General features: G+C 39.6%; 1 protein-coding gene across 15 annotated transcripts in view; it reads left to right on the top strand.

Moving 5' to 3' along the window:
- The first annotated feature begins 5,549 nt into the window (after positions 1 to 5,549).
- The window catches only part of SGCE (sarcoglycan epsilon), a 32,753-nt gene continuing 19,282 nt past the window's right edge, over positions 5,550 to 19,020 (top strand). For 9 of the 15 annotated variants that reach the window (XM_088161780.1, XM_088161777.1, XM_088161757.1 and 6 more), the window contains exons 1-3: positions 5,611 to 5,734; positions 13,802 to 13,906; positions 17,686 to 17,808. In XM_088161780.1, the coding sequence (XP_088017906.1) occupies positions 5,626 to 5,734; positions 13,802 to 13,906; positions 17,686 to 17,808 (337 nt within the window). In that variant the 5' untranslated portion in view covers positions 5,611 to 5,625. Of the gene's footprint in view, positions 5,735 to 13,801; positions 13,907 to 17,685; positions 17,809 to 19,020 lie in introns of all 15 variants that reach the window. The other 6 variants (XM_088161837.1, XM_088161827.1, XM_088161845.1 and 3 more) reach the window with 4 other exon arrangements.

The raw sequence follows: 19,020 nt of genomic DNA, 5'->3' as shown, positions 1-19,020 counted from the left end.
ATACACAGTCTCACCTATGACAATGCACAAGAAACCCCTAACGAGAACATGTAACTTTCAGTCTACAGATACAGACAGTAAGTTGTTTACACAGTTGCTTTCGCTACAAAAACTGGTTCTAGGATAATGCTAGCCCTTTCCAGTGAATTTTGTAAAAATTATTTGGTCAAGGGAGAAGAGATGAACATTCTTGCCAGAGATTAGGATTTACTCACTCTGCATTCGCCAATGTGCTCATCTAGCCCATTGTTTTCTCTAATAATTCTTTTTGAGCTATTTCTGTCCAGCCAAGGAGTATCATCATGCAGCTGCATTCCAGGGCCTATGCTCTGTTAAAAAAAGAAAACAACAAACAAACAAACAAACAAATTAATTCAAACTATAAATAGTATCCTGTTTCCACACAGAGGATCTCTGAAGTATAGAGGATCTTAGTTACATTATCCACAAAAGGTGCATAGCTTTGGTAAGACACGTTAGCAGAATTTAGCTCTCATTTTTCAGCCATTAACTCCAATAATTTTATTTCACAAAAGGTTTTGAACACACTCTCACCTTCCCAGGTGGGGGAGATTCATCTTGCTGAGGATTACAAAAAAGGCTGAAACAAGGAATTTTTGTAAGAACTGTTGAACAATGAAGAAACAATAATCAGTTCAGAACTTTTAACTAATTTACATCAAACTAACTTTTCTATGGAGAATTTAGAAGAAATTAAGCCAACTTAAAACCTAGCAGTTTAGGAATGGCAGAGCTCACAGAAAAGATGAGGAAAATATTAATTTTGTCCTACTTATATTGGACTAAGAAGCCCGCTAATCTGGGTACTACAGACAGACATTTTAAGAGATTCAGATGATGATTCTGGTACTATTTTTCTCCCTATGATAAATCTTTATATGTACTGTATTTATTCTCTGTGCCATTTTACAGGATGCAGCTTTTCCCAATACAGAGCAAGGAAAGAAAAATCAAACTTACCATTGTCTAGCTATTTTTGTTTTTTTTTTTTTTCTAGAATAGCAGTTTGAATTTCAGATAGCAATATTAATTCTTTAAACCAACATGTTCCCTAAAAGCTTTGACCACAGGAAAAATTGTGAAGGAAACCACAATCAATACCTTTTTTTTTAACTATAGCATGAGCCATCAGTGAGCATCCAGCAGCAAATATGTTTGAACTTGAAGCTTTTCATAAAAGAAATTTACACCTCAATATTATTTTACTCATTGCTACCTGACAGTGCCCTGAAAAGAGAGAGAGGGGCAAATATGGGCAATTTGTACATATAAAGCTGTAAAGCTTGCTATAATGTTGACAAGAGCCAGTATCTTAGGTGCAGTAGAGCATGTCTTAAAAGCCACTAGAACTATGCAGACATATGAAACCACAACCTCTACAATAAGGCCAAAGTTGCTGTCACACAGGGCTGCTGGCTATGAAAGTGCTTCTTCAGCAAAATGAAGTCACTTGTGGGCTGTTTTAACTTACAGTGCACTTCTTGTTTCTTCCAAGTTCTTTTTTTTGTAAATTTGTTCCTCTTTATCACTCCTATATTTGGATATTTATAATCTTCTTTCTCTGAATACATAGTATTTTCCAAAATATATGCCAGATTCTAGAGATAACTACTACATTATACAATTTCATCTTTTGAGTTCCTCTTTACACTTTAAAATTCTAATGAAAGATAAAATGCATGGGCTAAATCAGCTAAAAGCACAGTTCATAAATCTATTTCTGTTAAACTCTGGAAATTTTGAACAATGGGCTTTGTGTCAATAGGCATCTGTTGGGTGCAGTAGACATGATACCAAAATCCTTAACCCCCTATTTTTTAAAGAATTTTTTGTTGTATATAGTATCCTGTAGCAGTGCTGCATATAAAACATTTAGTTAAACACTGCATGAAAACAAATAGTGTACTGTAGTCACAAATGACTATATTAACATGCCAAAAGGCTTGCAGTAAACATTAGAAAGACAGAAGTACAAAAGAAATAAGAATCCTTGGAATGTAATGAAAGGTGGTGATAAAAACTCCTCAGGACTTGCAAACTGGAACAGGAATTGCAGTTGTTCTGTTTATGTCATACATAATGACTTGGTATACTAGCTGCTAACCTTACTGAAAGCTATACAACAATACAAAAATATTTTTCTCACAAGAGTGCCTAAAAAAAAGGAAGGAAAGAAAAAGACTGCCCTTTCTTCTTTTGTTTAGATGGGCTGATCTCCAGAAACACCAAACACTTGCAAGCATTCAGTACCTATAAAGATCAAGCTGGAAGAACCTGTGCTCTAAAAGAAAGAGACAAATGGATCAGGTTTTATTCCTTCTGCATGAAATCAGCCTCCTAATGTGCCTGAACAACAAAATAAACCTTCAAAGTCTGCAGAATGAATGGGGAAACAGTAATTGTCACTTTTGCATCCCTGAAAAATGAGGGGTTTATACTCTGGAATTAAAAAGTTTTAGCTAAAAACTACTGTAGTGCTAGAAGCCAGCTCTTCTCCTTTGCAAAGTAAATTCAGTAAATATGGAATACAGAACAATTTCTGCAAAAACGTCTCATTACTGTTCCCTTTTAATTAGTTTCAATATAGGCAGCCAGTTAAATTACAGGAGAAAGAAATACTTAAAGAGAGAGTATTTCTAATCAATACCAAATCACTGATGGCTGATTTAAACAAGTTGTTTTGTCCATATCACTTCATTTAAGGAACATAAGTGTAGGATTCTTAAGTGCACTGCATTAGCCAGAGTTTCCCAGGTGAGTCAGTCTGACTTGCAGGGCTGGGGCAGCGCTGTGTGCTTTGGAATGCCAGCCCCAGGATACATTTAACAAAAAGACAGAGATACCCACCCACACACAAGTGCTGCCAGGAAGGAAGCAGTGGGACAAGGCAGGCTTTTGGAGCACTTCTTTCCATGTCCATGACACATAACCTTTTCTTCTCAGGCAGGACATCTCACAAAAATGTTTTAGATAAACGGAGTCTTCTTTCTATGCAAAGGCAGCAAAGCACTGAACACTATTACAGTGCTGCTACTACATTAAAATGATGTTGACTGTTTTACAGCATGCAACATTTCAGCATGCAGTACTTGGAAAGAAAATGGTAATTAATAAGCTGATGACAGTACAGATGTTTACAAAAATCAGACACGTTGCTAGCATAAAAATTATTGTAGGAAAGCTACCAGTATATTTATATGGACTTGGTAGTCTAAACATTTCCATCATAGGGTGAGCTGGCTATCTGAGATTCTTATGGCACAGCTACCTCTGTATGGCTTTCTATATTTACATAAGGGAATGAGCAAAAAAATCACATTAATTTCAGAGAGGAAATAGGCCTGCTCAAAATCAGAAAGTGCTATGAAATAGAAGAGTACTTCTAGACACAGGTAAGGGTGCTCTTAAATAGCTTTGTAGTCAAATTAAAATTTAAATATATTCTGAAAGTCTCTGTGGAACAAGAAGAAAAAAAGTCCTTTATACAGGAGAATGAGCTTGCTGACTAAAACACCAGAGTATTTTTGCATATTAATATCAGGCAGAATATTTATATTGAAAAGCCTCTTGCTATGTAAAGTTCCCCTTCATGAGGCAGATTAATGGAAATTTAGAGCTGTAACAAGACTAAAGCCAGACAGGGTAAAGTCTTCTACAGTTGTCTTTTTTCCCCAGCTTATAAAGAGTTCAATGAGGTCAATACAATTTGAGTAAGACAGATTATATTTCTTTCTTCTAAATCTCAAAAGCATACAATTATTATCACTTTTTTGCAAATATATTTGGCTTGCTAGAGTGGAAATGCTTACAAAATTTCATGAGAAATCAAAATTCTCTGTGCAAAATGAAGGAAGGTTATTTCCATGGATAATGGAAGACACTGCAATTGTCTTGACATGACAGTCCACTAGAATGAGAAAATAAAATAAAAACTGATCTATTTGTTGAGATGGGGCTTTAATTGTGTATAGTATGTATAGGAATATGTAGTTCCAATACAGGGACTACTCTAAACCATTCAGAAAGTTGAGAGAGAGTAGTTCCCCGAAAGAAAATGCAGTATTTACATAGCACTGTGTCTTAAGCAGTTATATATGACATATACATACACCTACTCTCAAAATACATCACCATTGCCAAGAAGTACATTTGACAATATTCTTCCATCCTCCACAGGGAGATTTGCTTTCACAGCTCAGCAAAGACTGCCATAGCTTTTGGGCTATTGCACAGACATTAAATGATAGTCAAAAATCAATAATGACTCCAAAAAGCATAATGCAGACAGTGGAAGTGAGACAGCATGGAATGAATGGTCAGACCTGAAAACACAGGAAATTGGATGCGAACCTCTCTGCACAGGTGAGCCTGGAGCTGGGACCCTGACCAACTCCTCCAGATAGCCCACTCACAACTCCACCAGCTGCAGGAACAGCTGCTGAAAAACAGCTTGGTGTGGAGTAAGGATATAGGCTTAAAATACAGTAAGTTGTTCAGAAAACTGCAGTTGCAAGGGCTTTTGCTGTGATGTCTTCCAAGAGAACACCACATCTGCACACACCAAGCAAGCCTGCAAGGTGTCCTGTCCTGCCCTACTGCTGGTGTCCCGGAATTACAGAATTGTTAATTTTGGAAGATCTGGAGATCATCCAGTCCAACCCCCTGCCAAGGCAAAGTCACCTAGAGACAGGAGTGTGTCCAGGTGGGTTTTGAACATCTGCAGAAAGTCCATAGCCTGCCTCCCTGTGCAGCCTGTTCCAGTGCTCTGTGCCCTCAGTGTAAAGTTCTTGCTTGTGTTGAGGTAAAACTTCTTGTGTTTTAATTTCTGGCCATTGTTCCTCATCCTGTCGCTGGGCACCAGAGCCTGGCACTATTCTCTCGGCACCCGCCTTTAAGACATTTATATGCAGTGATGAGATCCCCTCTCAGTCTTCTCCAGACTGAAGAGGCCCAGTTCCTACAATCTCCTCATAAGAGAGATGCTCCAGACTCGTAATCATCTTTCTGACCCTCTGCTGATTCCCCTTCAGTCTGATGGGTTAAGATGTTCAAAAAGCTGCTGTTGCGAGGGCTTTCGCCACGATGTTTTCAAGAGCACGGCACACTGGCGTGCACCAGGCAGGCCTGTGAGGTGTGCGAGGCCGCCCTGCCCTGACGGGTCTCCAAGGCAGGGCGCGGGACTAGGCTGGGCTGGGCAGGGCAGGGCTAGGCTGGGCTGGGCTGGGCAGGGCTGGGCGAGGCACCTCAGCCATTGCCTCGACCTCTCCACCCGGGGCACCACGGCTTCGCCCCGCTACATCTGCACCGCAGGACAGGGCAGGGCAGCCCCCGCCGGGGGCCACAGCAGCTCTGCTCCCGCCCTGAGAGGAACCGTGTCCCGCGGAGCCCGCTCCCTGCGGGGCCCGCACCGAAACCCGTGCCCACCCTGCCATGGCGGCGAGAAGCTCCTCCCGGCATGCCCGGCATTTCCCGGCTGTGCTGCCTGGAGACGGCCGCCGGGGCGGGGCGGGGAGGAGCGGGGCGGGAAGGGGAGGATGCTGCGGCCGCCGCGGGGTGAGGCGGCGGCAGCGGCGGCGGGAGTAGCGGTACTTGGCGGCATAGAGGATGCGGCGGCGGTGGTGTCGGCAGCAGCAGGCGGAGGAGCGGGGAGCGATGCGGTGCTGCGCGGCGGGGCCGTGGCCGCACAGCGCCCTCACCACGCTCCTGCTGACAGGTCGGTCACGGCGCGTCTCCCCGCGGCGAGCGGTGGCGGGCCCCGCCGGTAGCGGCCGGTCTGCGCCGCGCTGCCCCCTCTGCTCGGGCTTCGCGTCCCCTCCCGGCGGAGCCGCCGCCCCGCCTCGCCTCGCCCTTCGGCTGCGGCTCTCTGCGCGCCCCGTTCCCGCTGCTCCGTGCCCCCCGTCAGTGTGGGGAGGGCTGTCCCAGCATCTCCGCGGCTCCGGCGGCTCCCGGAGGACGCTCCACAGGCGGCGCAGGGATGGCGGCTTGGGAGCCTCCGCCCCGGGACCGCCACAGCCCCTCCCGGCACGGCGGGCGCGGCGGGGCCCGCTCTGAGGGGCCCGGGGGCGGCGGGTGAGGCCGGAGCGGGACTGCCGGGAGGGCCCGGCAGCCAGGCCTGGCTCAGAGCCGCTGGATGGCGCGGGAGGCTCCGCTCCTGGGGACTGGGCCGGGCCCGCTGCGCTCCTCAGCTCCCTCGACCTGGTGCCTGACGCCAGGGATGGGCTGTTGTGAGAACGGGGGTGGCTTTTGTGTTGCCCCTCTTCTCCCTTATTTCCCATCTTGACCATTTAGTCCAACTGGGCCGGAATTAGGAATTTAGAAAAAGTCTTGATCCTGGTTCCTAAAAGCTAAATAATAGCTTTCATGCGGTAGGCAGGTTTTTCACCCACAAGTTTCTTCACAGTGAAATACATCAAACAACTAACACTTAATGGAAGCCCAGCCACAGGACTGCCTTTGTGAGACTTGTTACACCAAGAGTAATTTAAGAGCAAGAAAACTGTTTGGGTTATTTTGAGTTCTGAGCAGTCAGTGGTGTGTTATCTGCAAGCAGTCTGCTCTATATCCTCTTAAATAGTATCTAGGTACCCCCCTAGTGCTTCTTTTACTTATCACCATACTTGTCATAGTTTATTGGCTGCAGAATTGACATGAGGCACTGGATATATTAAAGATGTGGTAAGAACCTAAGTGTGACGTTGTTCAATGTGAGGATAAAAGTTCATTTGTTAGATGCAAGATGCTGCTTTCCCCTTATGTGGAAATTTTTCCTACCTCTTCCACCTTCCCCTCCATGACCGATTGTGGAATAGCAGCCAAGCAAGAGCTAGGGCAGTTTAGAATAAGCTTTCTGTATCAACTGAAATAATGTATTTTTAAAAGGTCAACTAAACGACCTTCTAGAAACTGAGTTGTGAGCTTAATCCACAACTCCTTTCCAGGCTACAGGGTAAGGGAAGAAGTCTTAAGGTTTTTCATGATAACTTTTCCACTTAGACCTTTCTAATGTTGGACTCAGTAAGATTTCATTAGGTAAAACCAAAGAATACGTGGTTTGAAACTGATGCAAAAAAGGAGGCATAGACTTTAGTTCAGATACATTCTTTTAAGAGATATCTATATAAAATTTATCCTATTCCACGGCAAGGTAGAGATTTGTAGTATGTTCCTGATCTGAATGAAGCTGTCCCAGGAACTCACCTGAACTCCCCTCTATTCTCCCTAAGTAAAGAACTTCCAACCTCATCTGCTGGCTCCAAGATGACCCATTGCCCAGCATGGAAATCCATCCTTTTGAATCCTGATCTTAAATAAACTCTGCAGTACCTCATTACTTAACAAGGCAAGAGACACCTTACAGACAAAATGGCACATGACAAGCAGCACAGAACTTGTAAATAGATTTCTTTTAGTTTTCCTTAGCTAATAGGGATTAGTTTTTCTCATTTGTGTTGTAGCACTTATCTGCAGAAGAAAGTTGACTTATGCCTTTTGCATTTCTTAAAAATTTATGAAAAAGGGTTTCTGGAGGAGGATAGCTGCTGTTAGAAGTCAGAAGGGTCGTCTGCCTCTCAGTTCTCCCTATCCTCCTTGAGGCAAATCATTATTTCAACATCCAGGGATTTCACAAGAATTAAGAAATTAAATGTTGAAAGAGTGGTTTCAGTTGCTTCTAAGGGTCTAGTATAGTACTCAGATTGAAGGTATTGACTCTCAAATGTAAGTTGATGATGCTCCACTGCTAGGAAAACATGGGAATTCGCTGTGAGAAGTTTCATATAGGATTAAGCATTTCTACTAGAAACTGGTTAGGTGTTCTTTGACTCTAGCTTTATAGTAACAGACTTCCTAGAAGTTTGCTAAATTACACTAGTAGAGCTGTCTGTCATATTAGTTTGGCAGTGCAGTGAATTGCTCCCATATTGTGTATCTGCAGAGAGAGTGGTTATTGAAACGTTGTTCAGGTGACTGTAACCAGTGTTTTTGCCCTGTATTTCTGCACTTAGAGTTAGTTGGCAGTGCCCATGTTGTCCCTGGAACCCCTGTTTCATCTCAGGAACAAGGAGTTGTAGAGCAATGGAGTTGTATTCTCCTTTCCTTATAAATGGGTCAAAATGGGGAAGAAGCTCATTAGTTCTCACGTTGCAAGCTGTGGTTATGTGGTCACATTAATTTGTCATAAGGCTGCTCTGCTGCCAGAAAGCATTCTCCAGCCCTTGCACAGCTAGGGATTATGTGCTGCCTCCCTTGTTGATGAATAATTTGTACAGTGATACTGTGGATTGGGTCATCTGGCTCAAAACCCACAAAAATAGTTCACTGAAATGTATGTACTGCCCAGGACTGGTATGGGATCATTTCCACTGGTGTGTGCTAGGTGATGAAGAATATGCTGGGAATGCCCCCTTTGTTCAGGGCTCCAGACATGCCCATTTAAAACAGCTGTGAAATCACTGGCTGGGGCAGGGATCCAGGAGGCTGAACCAGATCCCTGTACTTGTCCTGCTGTTGACAGCAGAAGTGCTGTTGGCAGCACTCCTGTGCTCAGCCGCACCCTGTGCAAGGAGGCTGAACATTTCACAGAGGGTACAATGTTTTCAGACTAACACCACAGCACACCTGGCTTTTTCCTGTTGTGGGTGCAATCATAAGGGCAGAGAAGCAGATTTCCTTCAGAGAGCCTCTGGATATCTGTCTGCCTATGAAGATGCTGCCTATACTACTAATCTGAGCCAGGTCAATACATACAATCTGCTGTCAATAGGTACTTACTTGAATAAGTAATTACAGGAGGGGAAAGGTAGCTGTTCCATTAATATGCTTTTCATTACAGAAATACATTATTTATAGGCAGTACATGGAGACATCTAAGAGGTCCTAAAGCCAGACAATAAGAAATCAGCTTTATGACAGAAGATATAACTGTTCAGTGTGTAAAGAGGCTTATTTTTGCTCCTCAATGTTTTTAGATTTGGTTAGAACTTTATTAATAAAGTACTTCAGGAATTGCAGTCACTGAAGTAAAACCCTTTTTTAGAAGAAAGATTCTTTCCAATCAAACTAAGAAAAAATTATTTAAAACCTAGACAAGAGTATCTGTTTTTTTCAGTATCTAAAGAGCTTTTGGATTCTTCCTGAATAGAGAGTGATAATTTTACAGCAGTCACTGTAAGTGTAGACTTCTAGAGGAAGGGAGAGAGTTGTTAGTTTTGATTACCTCTATAGGAATTTGAATCTGTATCTAAATGTTGTTACAGTTGCAACACAAACAGCCAAAATGTCTTTTAAATGTCGGTTATTTTAGTGACAGTCTAAGCTATGAAAATGAGAAATTAGGAAGAACAGCCTACTGAGCAGGCAGAAATCATAGCATATTGAAATCAATGACTTTTCTGAATTCCTTAGTCTTTCAGAACAATTACCACCTCAGAAATTTGGAATGCAATTGCAGGCGTACCCCGATAGTTCATATCAAAAGGTGATAGAAGTGTAGGCGACATCCTGGAATAGGAGGCCACCAGATGGCCTGGTCATAACTCTTGGTTACACCATGGGCCTGACCTTCGTGGAAATGCTAACCTAATGTGGTCCTCTTGTCAGGCCTGCAGTAGGAAGAAGAATGGTGGTGGGTAAATGCTACTGTTAATAAATCATGAGGGTTTTGTTCTCCCAGTAGTTAATTTGTAGCATTCCCATGAATGCAAATTCTGAAGTTTAACAGTGAGACTGACAAATGCTTTATTTGCTTACTTTTCTTGAATTATTTAGGATAAATGTTCAGATGTTACAGTAATCAGTGCACAGGAATATATAGAAAACCATTGCCTACTGAACAAAGGTGAAAAACAATAGAGCTGAAAACATTTCTGGGGTTGATTTGGGCTTTTAAAGAGTTAGAAAAAATGGATCTGAGCAATCTGTAATGGAGAACTAATACAAATTAATTCCTGTTTCTTACATAGTAGCTGTTGTTGAAGAGGTTTAGAAAATATCTTAGTCTCAGTGTGAATTTCCACTGAGAGAATCCCCTTTAATTCATAGTGAATTTCTGCTATGTGCTACAAAGTAGGCAAGAGGACACTGCATGGAAGCTGGAAGAGGAGAGAGAAGTTGGATGCTGCAACTTCTGCCTCCTTTAATGGGTAATGTGACCAACTGGGCAAGTATCCAGTGTTGACACCAGTGGATCCTCAGTAACTGCCTGGCTACAAGCTCTGATTTCAGCTGTGGCAGAAAGCACCTTGCAGATGGTTCTCTTCATAGGTGTTTCACTTCAACTTTTATTGTCAGTTTCTAACTGTTCTGCTGTGTGGTTCTCAGTAGTCCTTCAGAAAAATGTTCTGTGTATGGATCTGCACTTTCAGCTCAGAATGCAGGAAGGAGGGCTGAGCCAGATGGGATATGCAGTAGAGGAGTGCAAGGGTAGCTTTTTGGAGCAGGGTTGTGCCATAGGAGAGTAAGGCGCAGTGTAAGCATGGCCCGAGGCCCTGGTCTGTGGCATCGAAGTAACAAGCATGTGTTTATGTCAGGTGCCAGGGGAAGGTGGAGGTGTAGGAGAGAGGGGTAGTGGCAGGGTTTGAGAGCTGGAGCTGTTTGCTGCATTAAGAGTGGGAGAGATGGGCTTGATATTCTACTTCAAAGAAGGAATAAGAGGCTAGGTAGAGGTGCAGGATACTGTGTAGAGGTCAGAGTAAAGGAATGGGGAAGATGAAGTTGATCCATGATATGTGGTCCTTTTCTGATTGTTATGTGGTCAGAAATTGTTGTGGGTATCCTCTCTTAAATATTCAGTTGTAAAATACTATGCAAATTTACTTTAAAAGGGAAGAAGAAGTCTAAGTTAATATAAATGTGATTTTTATTTATAACCAACACAATTATAATTAAAGAAAAATTTAAAGAAAACATAATCAGAGAAAGAAGAAAAAACTGATACGCTTCACCTGGGCATGTTCAAGTCTCAGGCACAGAGCTGTGAATTGTTCCTGCTATTGAAGGCAGTGGTGGGTTCTCCAGCAACTGTGGCAACATGTGTAACAGACTGAAGAGCCTGACACTATTAATATATTTTTCATCGTGAGTACAAGGCTGATTAAATTAATTCTAAACTGTCTCTTTGATAAAATGCATAGTTTGAATCCCTGTATTCTGTAGTATAAGGTGTCTTTTGTCATCCTTTAATCATATTCAGATCTTCTCAGAGCCTTCCTTGTGTTGTCAGTTGCTTCTTGAAGGCTCTGCTAGACAGAGCATTTGAACAGTGATCATATCTGTGTCAAGTACGAAAATAAAGTCTGCCTGTTCCTCCTTGATGTTGCTGTTTATGTGTCAGCTGTTCTAGCCAGTGTTCTGGTGAAAGCTCTGTTCAGCCTGACTTATATCTCTAGGTTGTTACCCGAGCAGAGCATCTCTGAATTGTGTTCACAGTGTGTGTTTGGCATGCTGCTGTCTTTGTTCCAGGCGTGCAGTTACATTTTATTCTGTTGAACTGCACATCACTGATCACCGTTTTACCAGACAATGCAGACTGTTCTGTCATCTATTATTTGTCAATCTCCTAGCCTTTATTTTTACCTGCAAATTCTATCAGTATATTTGGTACATCCAAGTTATTCTTTGTCTCTCTCCCCATCCCTGTCTCTTATTCTGCCTCTCTTCCCTCCACCCCAGTTACATAAGGCTAATACTAAAACCTGTGAGACCTAGTAGGAAGCTCATATAACAAATTAACTTTTTTAGCAGCCCTGTTCTCTTGCTTTTCACATCTCTAATTTGAACTCAAATCAATGGTGATATATATGAAAACATAACACTACAAACTCTAGGATCTGAAAACAGGCATACTGGTTGCTTTTCCAGTTCTCCTGGGAAATGCAGCATAGCATGGTAAGGTAGAGAGGTAACTTCTTCAATTCACAGAGCCAAGCCTAGCACAACTTAGAACCAAAATCAATGACACTGTTCATTTATATTGAAAAACACATTGTGGAACTTGTCTTTTTTTTTTTCTTGTCTTTTTTTAAACTGCATTTAAGTATGCTAAAATTGTTTAGTATCTACTTTTTCAAAGTGTTAGGTGATAAGCTGTATATCTAAGGGTAATGTCATTATTGCTGTCTTCATCAGGAAAAACTCGTGGTCTCACCAAAAGTGTCTGAAAAGATACATTAAATCCTTAATAATGATTGTGATAAGGATTTTGACAAGAACTGTGATAACTCTAATACTATTCTCCATTTAATAATTTAGTAATCTAATATTGTATTAATTGTTTTGTTTGGTATTAGTCCTGGTTTGTAGCTGACAAGCCTCTGATTGCCCAGTTTGTCCTGTTGGAATAATGGAACAACTTTACTTGACCTTTTTAGGAATTTCTTGAGTTTTCCAAGAATTACTAAAATTCACACAAAGTCCTATGCAGTACTAAATTTCATAGTCCCTAGGACGTTATTAAATTAAGACTTGCAATATATGCAGATCAGTTCAGCAGGGAAAAGTTGTTAGAAATGTTATTGTGTTAGTATGGTATTTATTGCATTATTCAAATTATTACATTGAATAAATAAATAAAATTAAAAGTGTGTTAAAATTCAATTTTTAATTACACTTCATCCCCAATTCAGTTTTAGATGTTTTCCATAAATTATCAATAATAAATATGTCTTACTTGCATAGATTGAGTGTGGTGTATTATTATTACTACTTAAGCCAGATCTGTTTGGCCTCCTGAATTCTGTTGGGAGAATGTCTTGTCACTAATTTAATAGCTGCTTGGTGTAACAGGTCAGAAGTTTCCACAGATATTTAGGCTTCTTTCATGTACTGTGCATGTTTTCAATAAGTGTTCACTTCTTCATGCAAACTGGTGCATCTGTACACAAGTACTGCTCCTTGATGTTTCTGGTATTGCTGTTTTTACAAGGACATTAAGATGCTAATCCAAAAACATCTTTGATCCAGGGTTTGACATGAGTTCTCACTCCCAAACTATTTCATAATTAAAATACCTACTCATTATAGCCACTTTCCTTGCATCTGACTGCAGTTCCTTCCCTCCACTTTCAGCTAGCATGTAACTGTACTAGCTAGTATTCATCACAGAAGAACTGGAACAAAAAGTGAGAAGTGAGGAGGGAGCATTCTCAGGCACCTCTGCTGCTGGTGAGATGAAGTCTTTGTCAGCTCCACAGCTGCTTTCTGTCTCTAGGAATCATTTGCTCCTCACTGCCTTCAAAACTTCCACCTTCAACTGCATGTATCCAGCTGATTTCCGGCTGTGCTCCAGTTGTGTGGGATGTAGGCAGCCATTTTTAATGAGTTCTTTTTTCAAAATTGATTACTGGTTATGCCTGCAAGGCAATCAGCCCCATGTGTCTTTCTATAAGCATCATTATAAAAGCAAAGCTTATATTACTTTTCCTACTTTGTACTTTATATATTTCTGCCTGTATGTGAGGTTTTGCCAGTGCAAATATATTTATTAGAGAATGCTCTTCTTCATCTTTATTATCAGTACAATTATGTGAGCAGAAGTGTCTGCAGAGGTTTAAGCATTTGGTGTGAACTTAGCATATTTGGAAAACTGGGTGTCGAAAAGGTGATTGTCAGAAGGATTATTATATATTTATGTATTCAAACCAAGTACCTCTGTTTTTTGACCTGTGGTTCCTAAATTTTAGAACCAAAACATGGTGTAGAAGGTGTCTGATCCCATCTGATCAGATTGTTTGTGGAAGTCTGTTGATCTGACTAATTTTTTTTGCATTTGTTTTATTCTGAAAAGCTTTTTTGCTAAGCTCTGCTGATGGCAATAATGGAACTGTTAACTGGACGACTAAGCGAGCCCACAGTTATGTTATCAGCAGAATAAAGGCTGTTCAGAAGAATGGTGAGTTTAGGTTGTAAATTTAAATACCCTGTTGGTTCAAGCAAACCTGCTTTTAATATTACTCTTGCTTTTCCAGTCATGTTCTTGTTTTAGGAGTAGGGTGCTATTTTAAGGTAAGTAACTTGGAAAACTTCGCATTTCTTCAATCTTCAAATATTCACAGACTTGTGTGTTCTTGTAAGTCTTCCCTGACTTTTCCTGTTCCTGTAGCTTTGCTTGAAATAATGGCTGTTTATACCTAATACTACACATTTTCTTATTGTGGCTGGTTGCTTGAAGATACCTCTGCTGTTTGCTTAATACAATAACTTCTCCGTAACAATTTTTAAAAAGTCTTCTCACACATGAATTTAAAAAGTCTATTTTACTGTCTTTTATGCAAGTTCACATCAAATACTGTAAAGAAGCTTTGCACTGATTGCTCATCTAGGCAGACAATCAGGACTGGCCTCCAGATCAAGTTATTTCTGGGATTGTGCTCCATCTGCTGAATATCAATGGGGACAGAACCAATTGAAATTTCTAGAAGAAAAAACTTCCAGGTGAATTATTTCCTGAGGATCATCAACATACAGGCTGCAACCAACATGGTGAAACTTCTGAAATTTCTGGAGATGGGGGTTTTCTGTTTCTGGTAACAGGCTCTGGGATGCAGGCTGATAAAATCTGGCTGGCCTGTGTTCAAGACCTATAAGGAGATCTTGGGATCTATAGAAAGTCCTCCAAACAATCTGGAAACAAAAAAGACGAAAGCAGTGCTGTCGTTATAGCTCATTTTAGCAGGGATCTGATGTGATCCTAAGTAATGAAGATTTTTAATTTCCTATGATTAGTTTTGCAGAAGCTTTTCACAGTCCCTGAGACTTTTATCTACCACAGGGAATTTGCCCAGACGATTCACAGCTGGCAGTCTGCTGTATTAGATTAGTATCTATTTGTTAAGTATATTCAGTTTCGTCCCTAGATCACCCAAGATGATAATTACACATTCATCTCCAGTCTCACTCTCACGAAAATAATCATGGGTTTTAAAAGCTTGTGAAGAAAGTAGCATTTCACTTGTTTCATTATTTCACTTGTTTCATTATTACACTAGTGATAGCTGTAGTGGACTGAAGATTCATTTTCCTTCTGGTTTTCAAGAAATTTCTTGGGGGAAAAGGAGGGCAAGAGCTTTTGAGTTCTTAATCACTATACTTGTGTCATTATGACATGTTTGTCATTACAAAATAAAGCAGGTTTCTGATTTTGTTTCTTCTGAGATATTTCTAGACTTCCACCGAGATCAGTGTTTTGTATCTTCATCAAATTCTTACTGGCATACTTATTTCAGCAGCAGGGAATGTCTCATTGCTAGGAATGAGTAGGCATTTACTGGTGAAAATAGGTTTCCTATAGCAGACAAAGTAAGTGTTATATGGGGTTTTTCAGTAACTGTTGATTCTATTATGCTTGTTTCTTTCTGAAAGAGTTGCTTATGGAGAAAAAATACGCATTACTTTTTCACTCTTCCTGTTTGAAATGGATTTTCATTGTAGAGGAAAAGCATGAGAAATGGAAAAAAGAACTTTTCTCTATTTGATGCACTTTCAGCCAGCCACCACATTTTTGTCAGCTCTTCTGTTCTATTAATGTTACTTTTTCAACTTTTCTTGAAAATATTTTAAAGGAAATTAGTTAACTTTCTTGTGCTATTTACAGCTCATTCACAGAATTGAGTGCACAGGTTTTTTTAATAATAATTTACTAATTTGAAGTAAATAAATCAACGATCTCACTGTACACAATCTACATAATGAAAATTACAGTAACTGTGATTAAACACACAGAATTGTAATGATTCAAATTTGAGGATCATTTTAATTTTGTCACTAAGATAAAATTATTGGAAAAGTGCTGTGTTCAGTATTGAATTAAAAGTGGTTTTCAAATATGGGAAAAAGCAAATGCTGTGGAATGTGATCAGTAGCATATCCAGAGCTATACATTCTGCAACATTAGGTTTGAAGAGCAGGGAGTGTGTAACTAAATGTGGAAGTCTACATTACAGATGTCTGCATCTCCTCTCTGATGCCTCTGCAGTCCATGGAGAGCTAGTCAGTGTAGCCTGGAATCTAGGACATGATTCAACTCATTTTACAGGAGAAATCAAATCAGTCAACCCCTAGAAGCGTCTGTTTCTTCTCCACTGACTATAAAAGGAGCCTGACTAACTTAGTGGTGGATGTTGTTTCTGTTGGCATCTAAAATTAGGTGAGAGAGATTCCACTTGGAGTACGTGGTTTGAGGGCTGGAATGCCTGTGATTAATGCCTAATTAGTGGTGCCTTTATAAGCACATCTCAAGTAATAAAGTTGGTATAATTATAAGGCTGGAGAAATTACTCTAAGATTAAAAAATTACACCAGCATTAAAAAATTATGAGCATTTTATCCACATTTCAAATGTGTCCTTGATTATTGATCCAAGTGTTGAAATTAGCCCCTCTGGGACCTACAAGTTTGTTCCTATAAATTTGCTACAATTACTCTGAAGCTTTTGGAGTCTGTCTTCCCAGCACCTCCATGCTGTATGGCCTGTAATTTGTTTTTGGAGATGTGATTCCTCATGAAGTTTTTTCCAGTTTGGCAAGCAAGGCTGGTAGCTGTGTGTGGTTATCTGTGGCTTACCATCTTTATCTACTACTTTTGTAATCTTCATCTCACTGACAAAATCTATTAGCAATGATCAATTCTATCAGGGCATTAAATTAAAATTCAGTAGTAATAAAATTAGTAATACAAGCTACAATCAATCTTACTAAGACACCATGAGAAACACCTATTAAATCAGTATGCTCTGTTTATACTTACATTTGAAACATGTTGATAAAGGGACTTCTTATCCATCTAATTTATTGTAATGATTTCTTCATTCTTCTGATTTATTAAAATATGTATGTAGTTCTGCATCAAATGTGTTATGCCTAAAAAACCTATGCCCTTGTCATCGAATTTTTTACTAAATAAAAACACCTTATTGCTTTTACATATGCCGATTGTTCTGAATTAAGTTTTCTTTTGGTTTTTGATCCTCAGTCCTGTTAAACATGGCTTCACTTTTTTTTGTTTGGAAGAAGTTTCACTTGACTGGCTTATAAATAGCCTTGTCCTTTTGATTTACCTTTCAATACAAGCCCAACATCTTCAGTAAAGAGTTCTCTAACCAAAGTTTGAGATGTATTTTAACCTGGTGGTCTGAGAAAGTCTAGCTTTAAGAACTCACAAAAATCAGCTGAAGTCCTTTTGCTATGTCCTTTTCTGCACAAGAACTGAAAAATCTGCCATTTCTGTTCAGTGGGGAATGAGAACTGTCGATTGGTAAGGTTCTTCTGTATTTCTCTGTTGCTTTCTTTATGTAAAATATCAGGAAAACATAATTGTATAATTCATTTAGTGTCCTTTTATTAATGTAATATTACAAATAAAGCAACTATCAAATTACAATAGCCTTCCTCATTTTTTAAAATTAAAATAAAGAGCTTATACAACTTTTGAAATCTTAACATAGGCAGTTTTGTTTATTGCAGTCTTGGAAACGATCCTGTTGGGCAAAGAGAGGGTTTGCTCTGTGTTCTATTCTTAAATCTATGTAACCTTTTAAAAATCTTATTAACAGGTGTCTAATATTTGTTGCTTTCCTTCTCCCAGATGGCTGCATTGCTGTTGAAATGCATGAAGTTACCTAGAGCATGTCTCATTTTTGCCTTTTTCTGTCTCATCTCTCCTTCTGCTTTTCAGTGTACACAATTCTGTCTAAGGTGCACTCTGATCGGAATGTATACCCTTCTGCTGGAGTTCTGTTTGTTCATGTTTTGGAGAGAGAGTACTTTAAGGGGGAATTTCCTCCTTACCCAAAGCCTGGTATGAGATGCTAAGATCTTCCATATTACATACAAATACAGAGAAAATTTTATAAAAAATTGAAGTCTATTTAGCATACCTTGTAGTTCGACATAAAAGATAAATAAGACAGGTTTTAGTTTCTATTGAAATATCTTCAAATGAAGTAAAAGGAAGTAAAATGTGTAGTCTTACACTTCTAAAATATTCTAGTTTGTGATCATTCATGAAAAGATGCATATAATTGTATATTGTGAAAAAATGTGTTTAATAGTAACACATTATATATACCTGATATTAAGAAGTGTTCCTTCACTTTTGCATTAAATATGAAATTGTAGAGTATATTAATTATGTCTGTTAAAAATGCTATTTATCTGGTCACTGTTTCAGACATAGAATGTATTAGGCTCTATGAAGGAGCAATTTGAAAGCATATAGTAAATATAAGACAAAATAGAAGATTAATCAAATATGAGACTTCATAATGCTGTTTTCTTTCATTTTGAAAAATAGTCCTTTGGCTTCAGCCTTCTTTGTGTGTTCAGGAACAGTTTAATGTTAGCAAGCATATTGGCTTTAGAGAAGGAGCTGTGAATTCCTAAGTGTGGTTTTGCCATACACTAAAGCTAAAACTGGTCACCACAGGTTAGAATATGTGTAAGCAATCTGGTAGGGGTGGGAAGAGAGCATTCAGCCACACGTGCATATCAACAATGAAAATTAATAAATGTATCCAGTTTATATAAATATTACTATTTTTGTATAAGAATAGGAAAAACCTATGTACAGTTCATGCATAATCAAAGCCTGTTTCATTAATTAAATTTTTAAATTTTTTGAGAGTGCTATTACTAAGACTCACTTCAATGAAAAAATAAGCTTCTGTTAGCATTGGTTAAATTCTGAGTAAATGTGAGTAAACCCAAATGTTTTTAAAATTTCTTCTCTTTGTAAAATGTGTGTTTTTCCTGACATGGATACCTGAGTCTTCATTTATGTCATGGTGACTGGCAGAGTGAAGTTTGCCTCTGTTCCAGTTTTCTCTCAGTTTTGGCATATAGGTGGAAGGAGCTTAGAAATTTTACTTATGATGGATTGTCTTACAGCTGCAGCCTCTTGACATTCATATAATTCCAAGGTAATAGGAATCTGGTTTCAGATCAAGTTGAAATTACTGTTCCCACAGGCAATTGTGATTATGTCAGAAATTCACTGTGAGATCAGGTGTTG

Source organism: Sturnus vulgaris, chromosome 1, assembly GCF_052056855.1.
Source record: "Sturnus vulgaris isolate bStuVul1 chromosome 1, bStuVul1.hap1, whole genome shotgun sequence".
Classification (NCBI taxonomy): domain Eukaryota; kingdom Metazoa; phylum Chordata; class Aves; order Passeriformes; family Sturnidae; genus Sturnus; species Sturnus vulgaris.
This window is presented reverse-complemented; position numbering and strand designations above follow the sequence as displayed.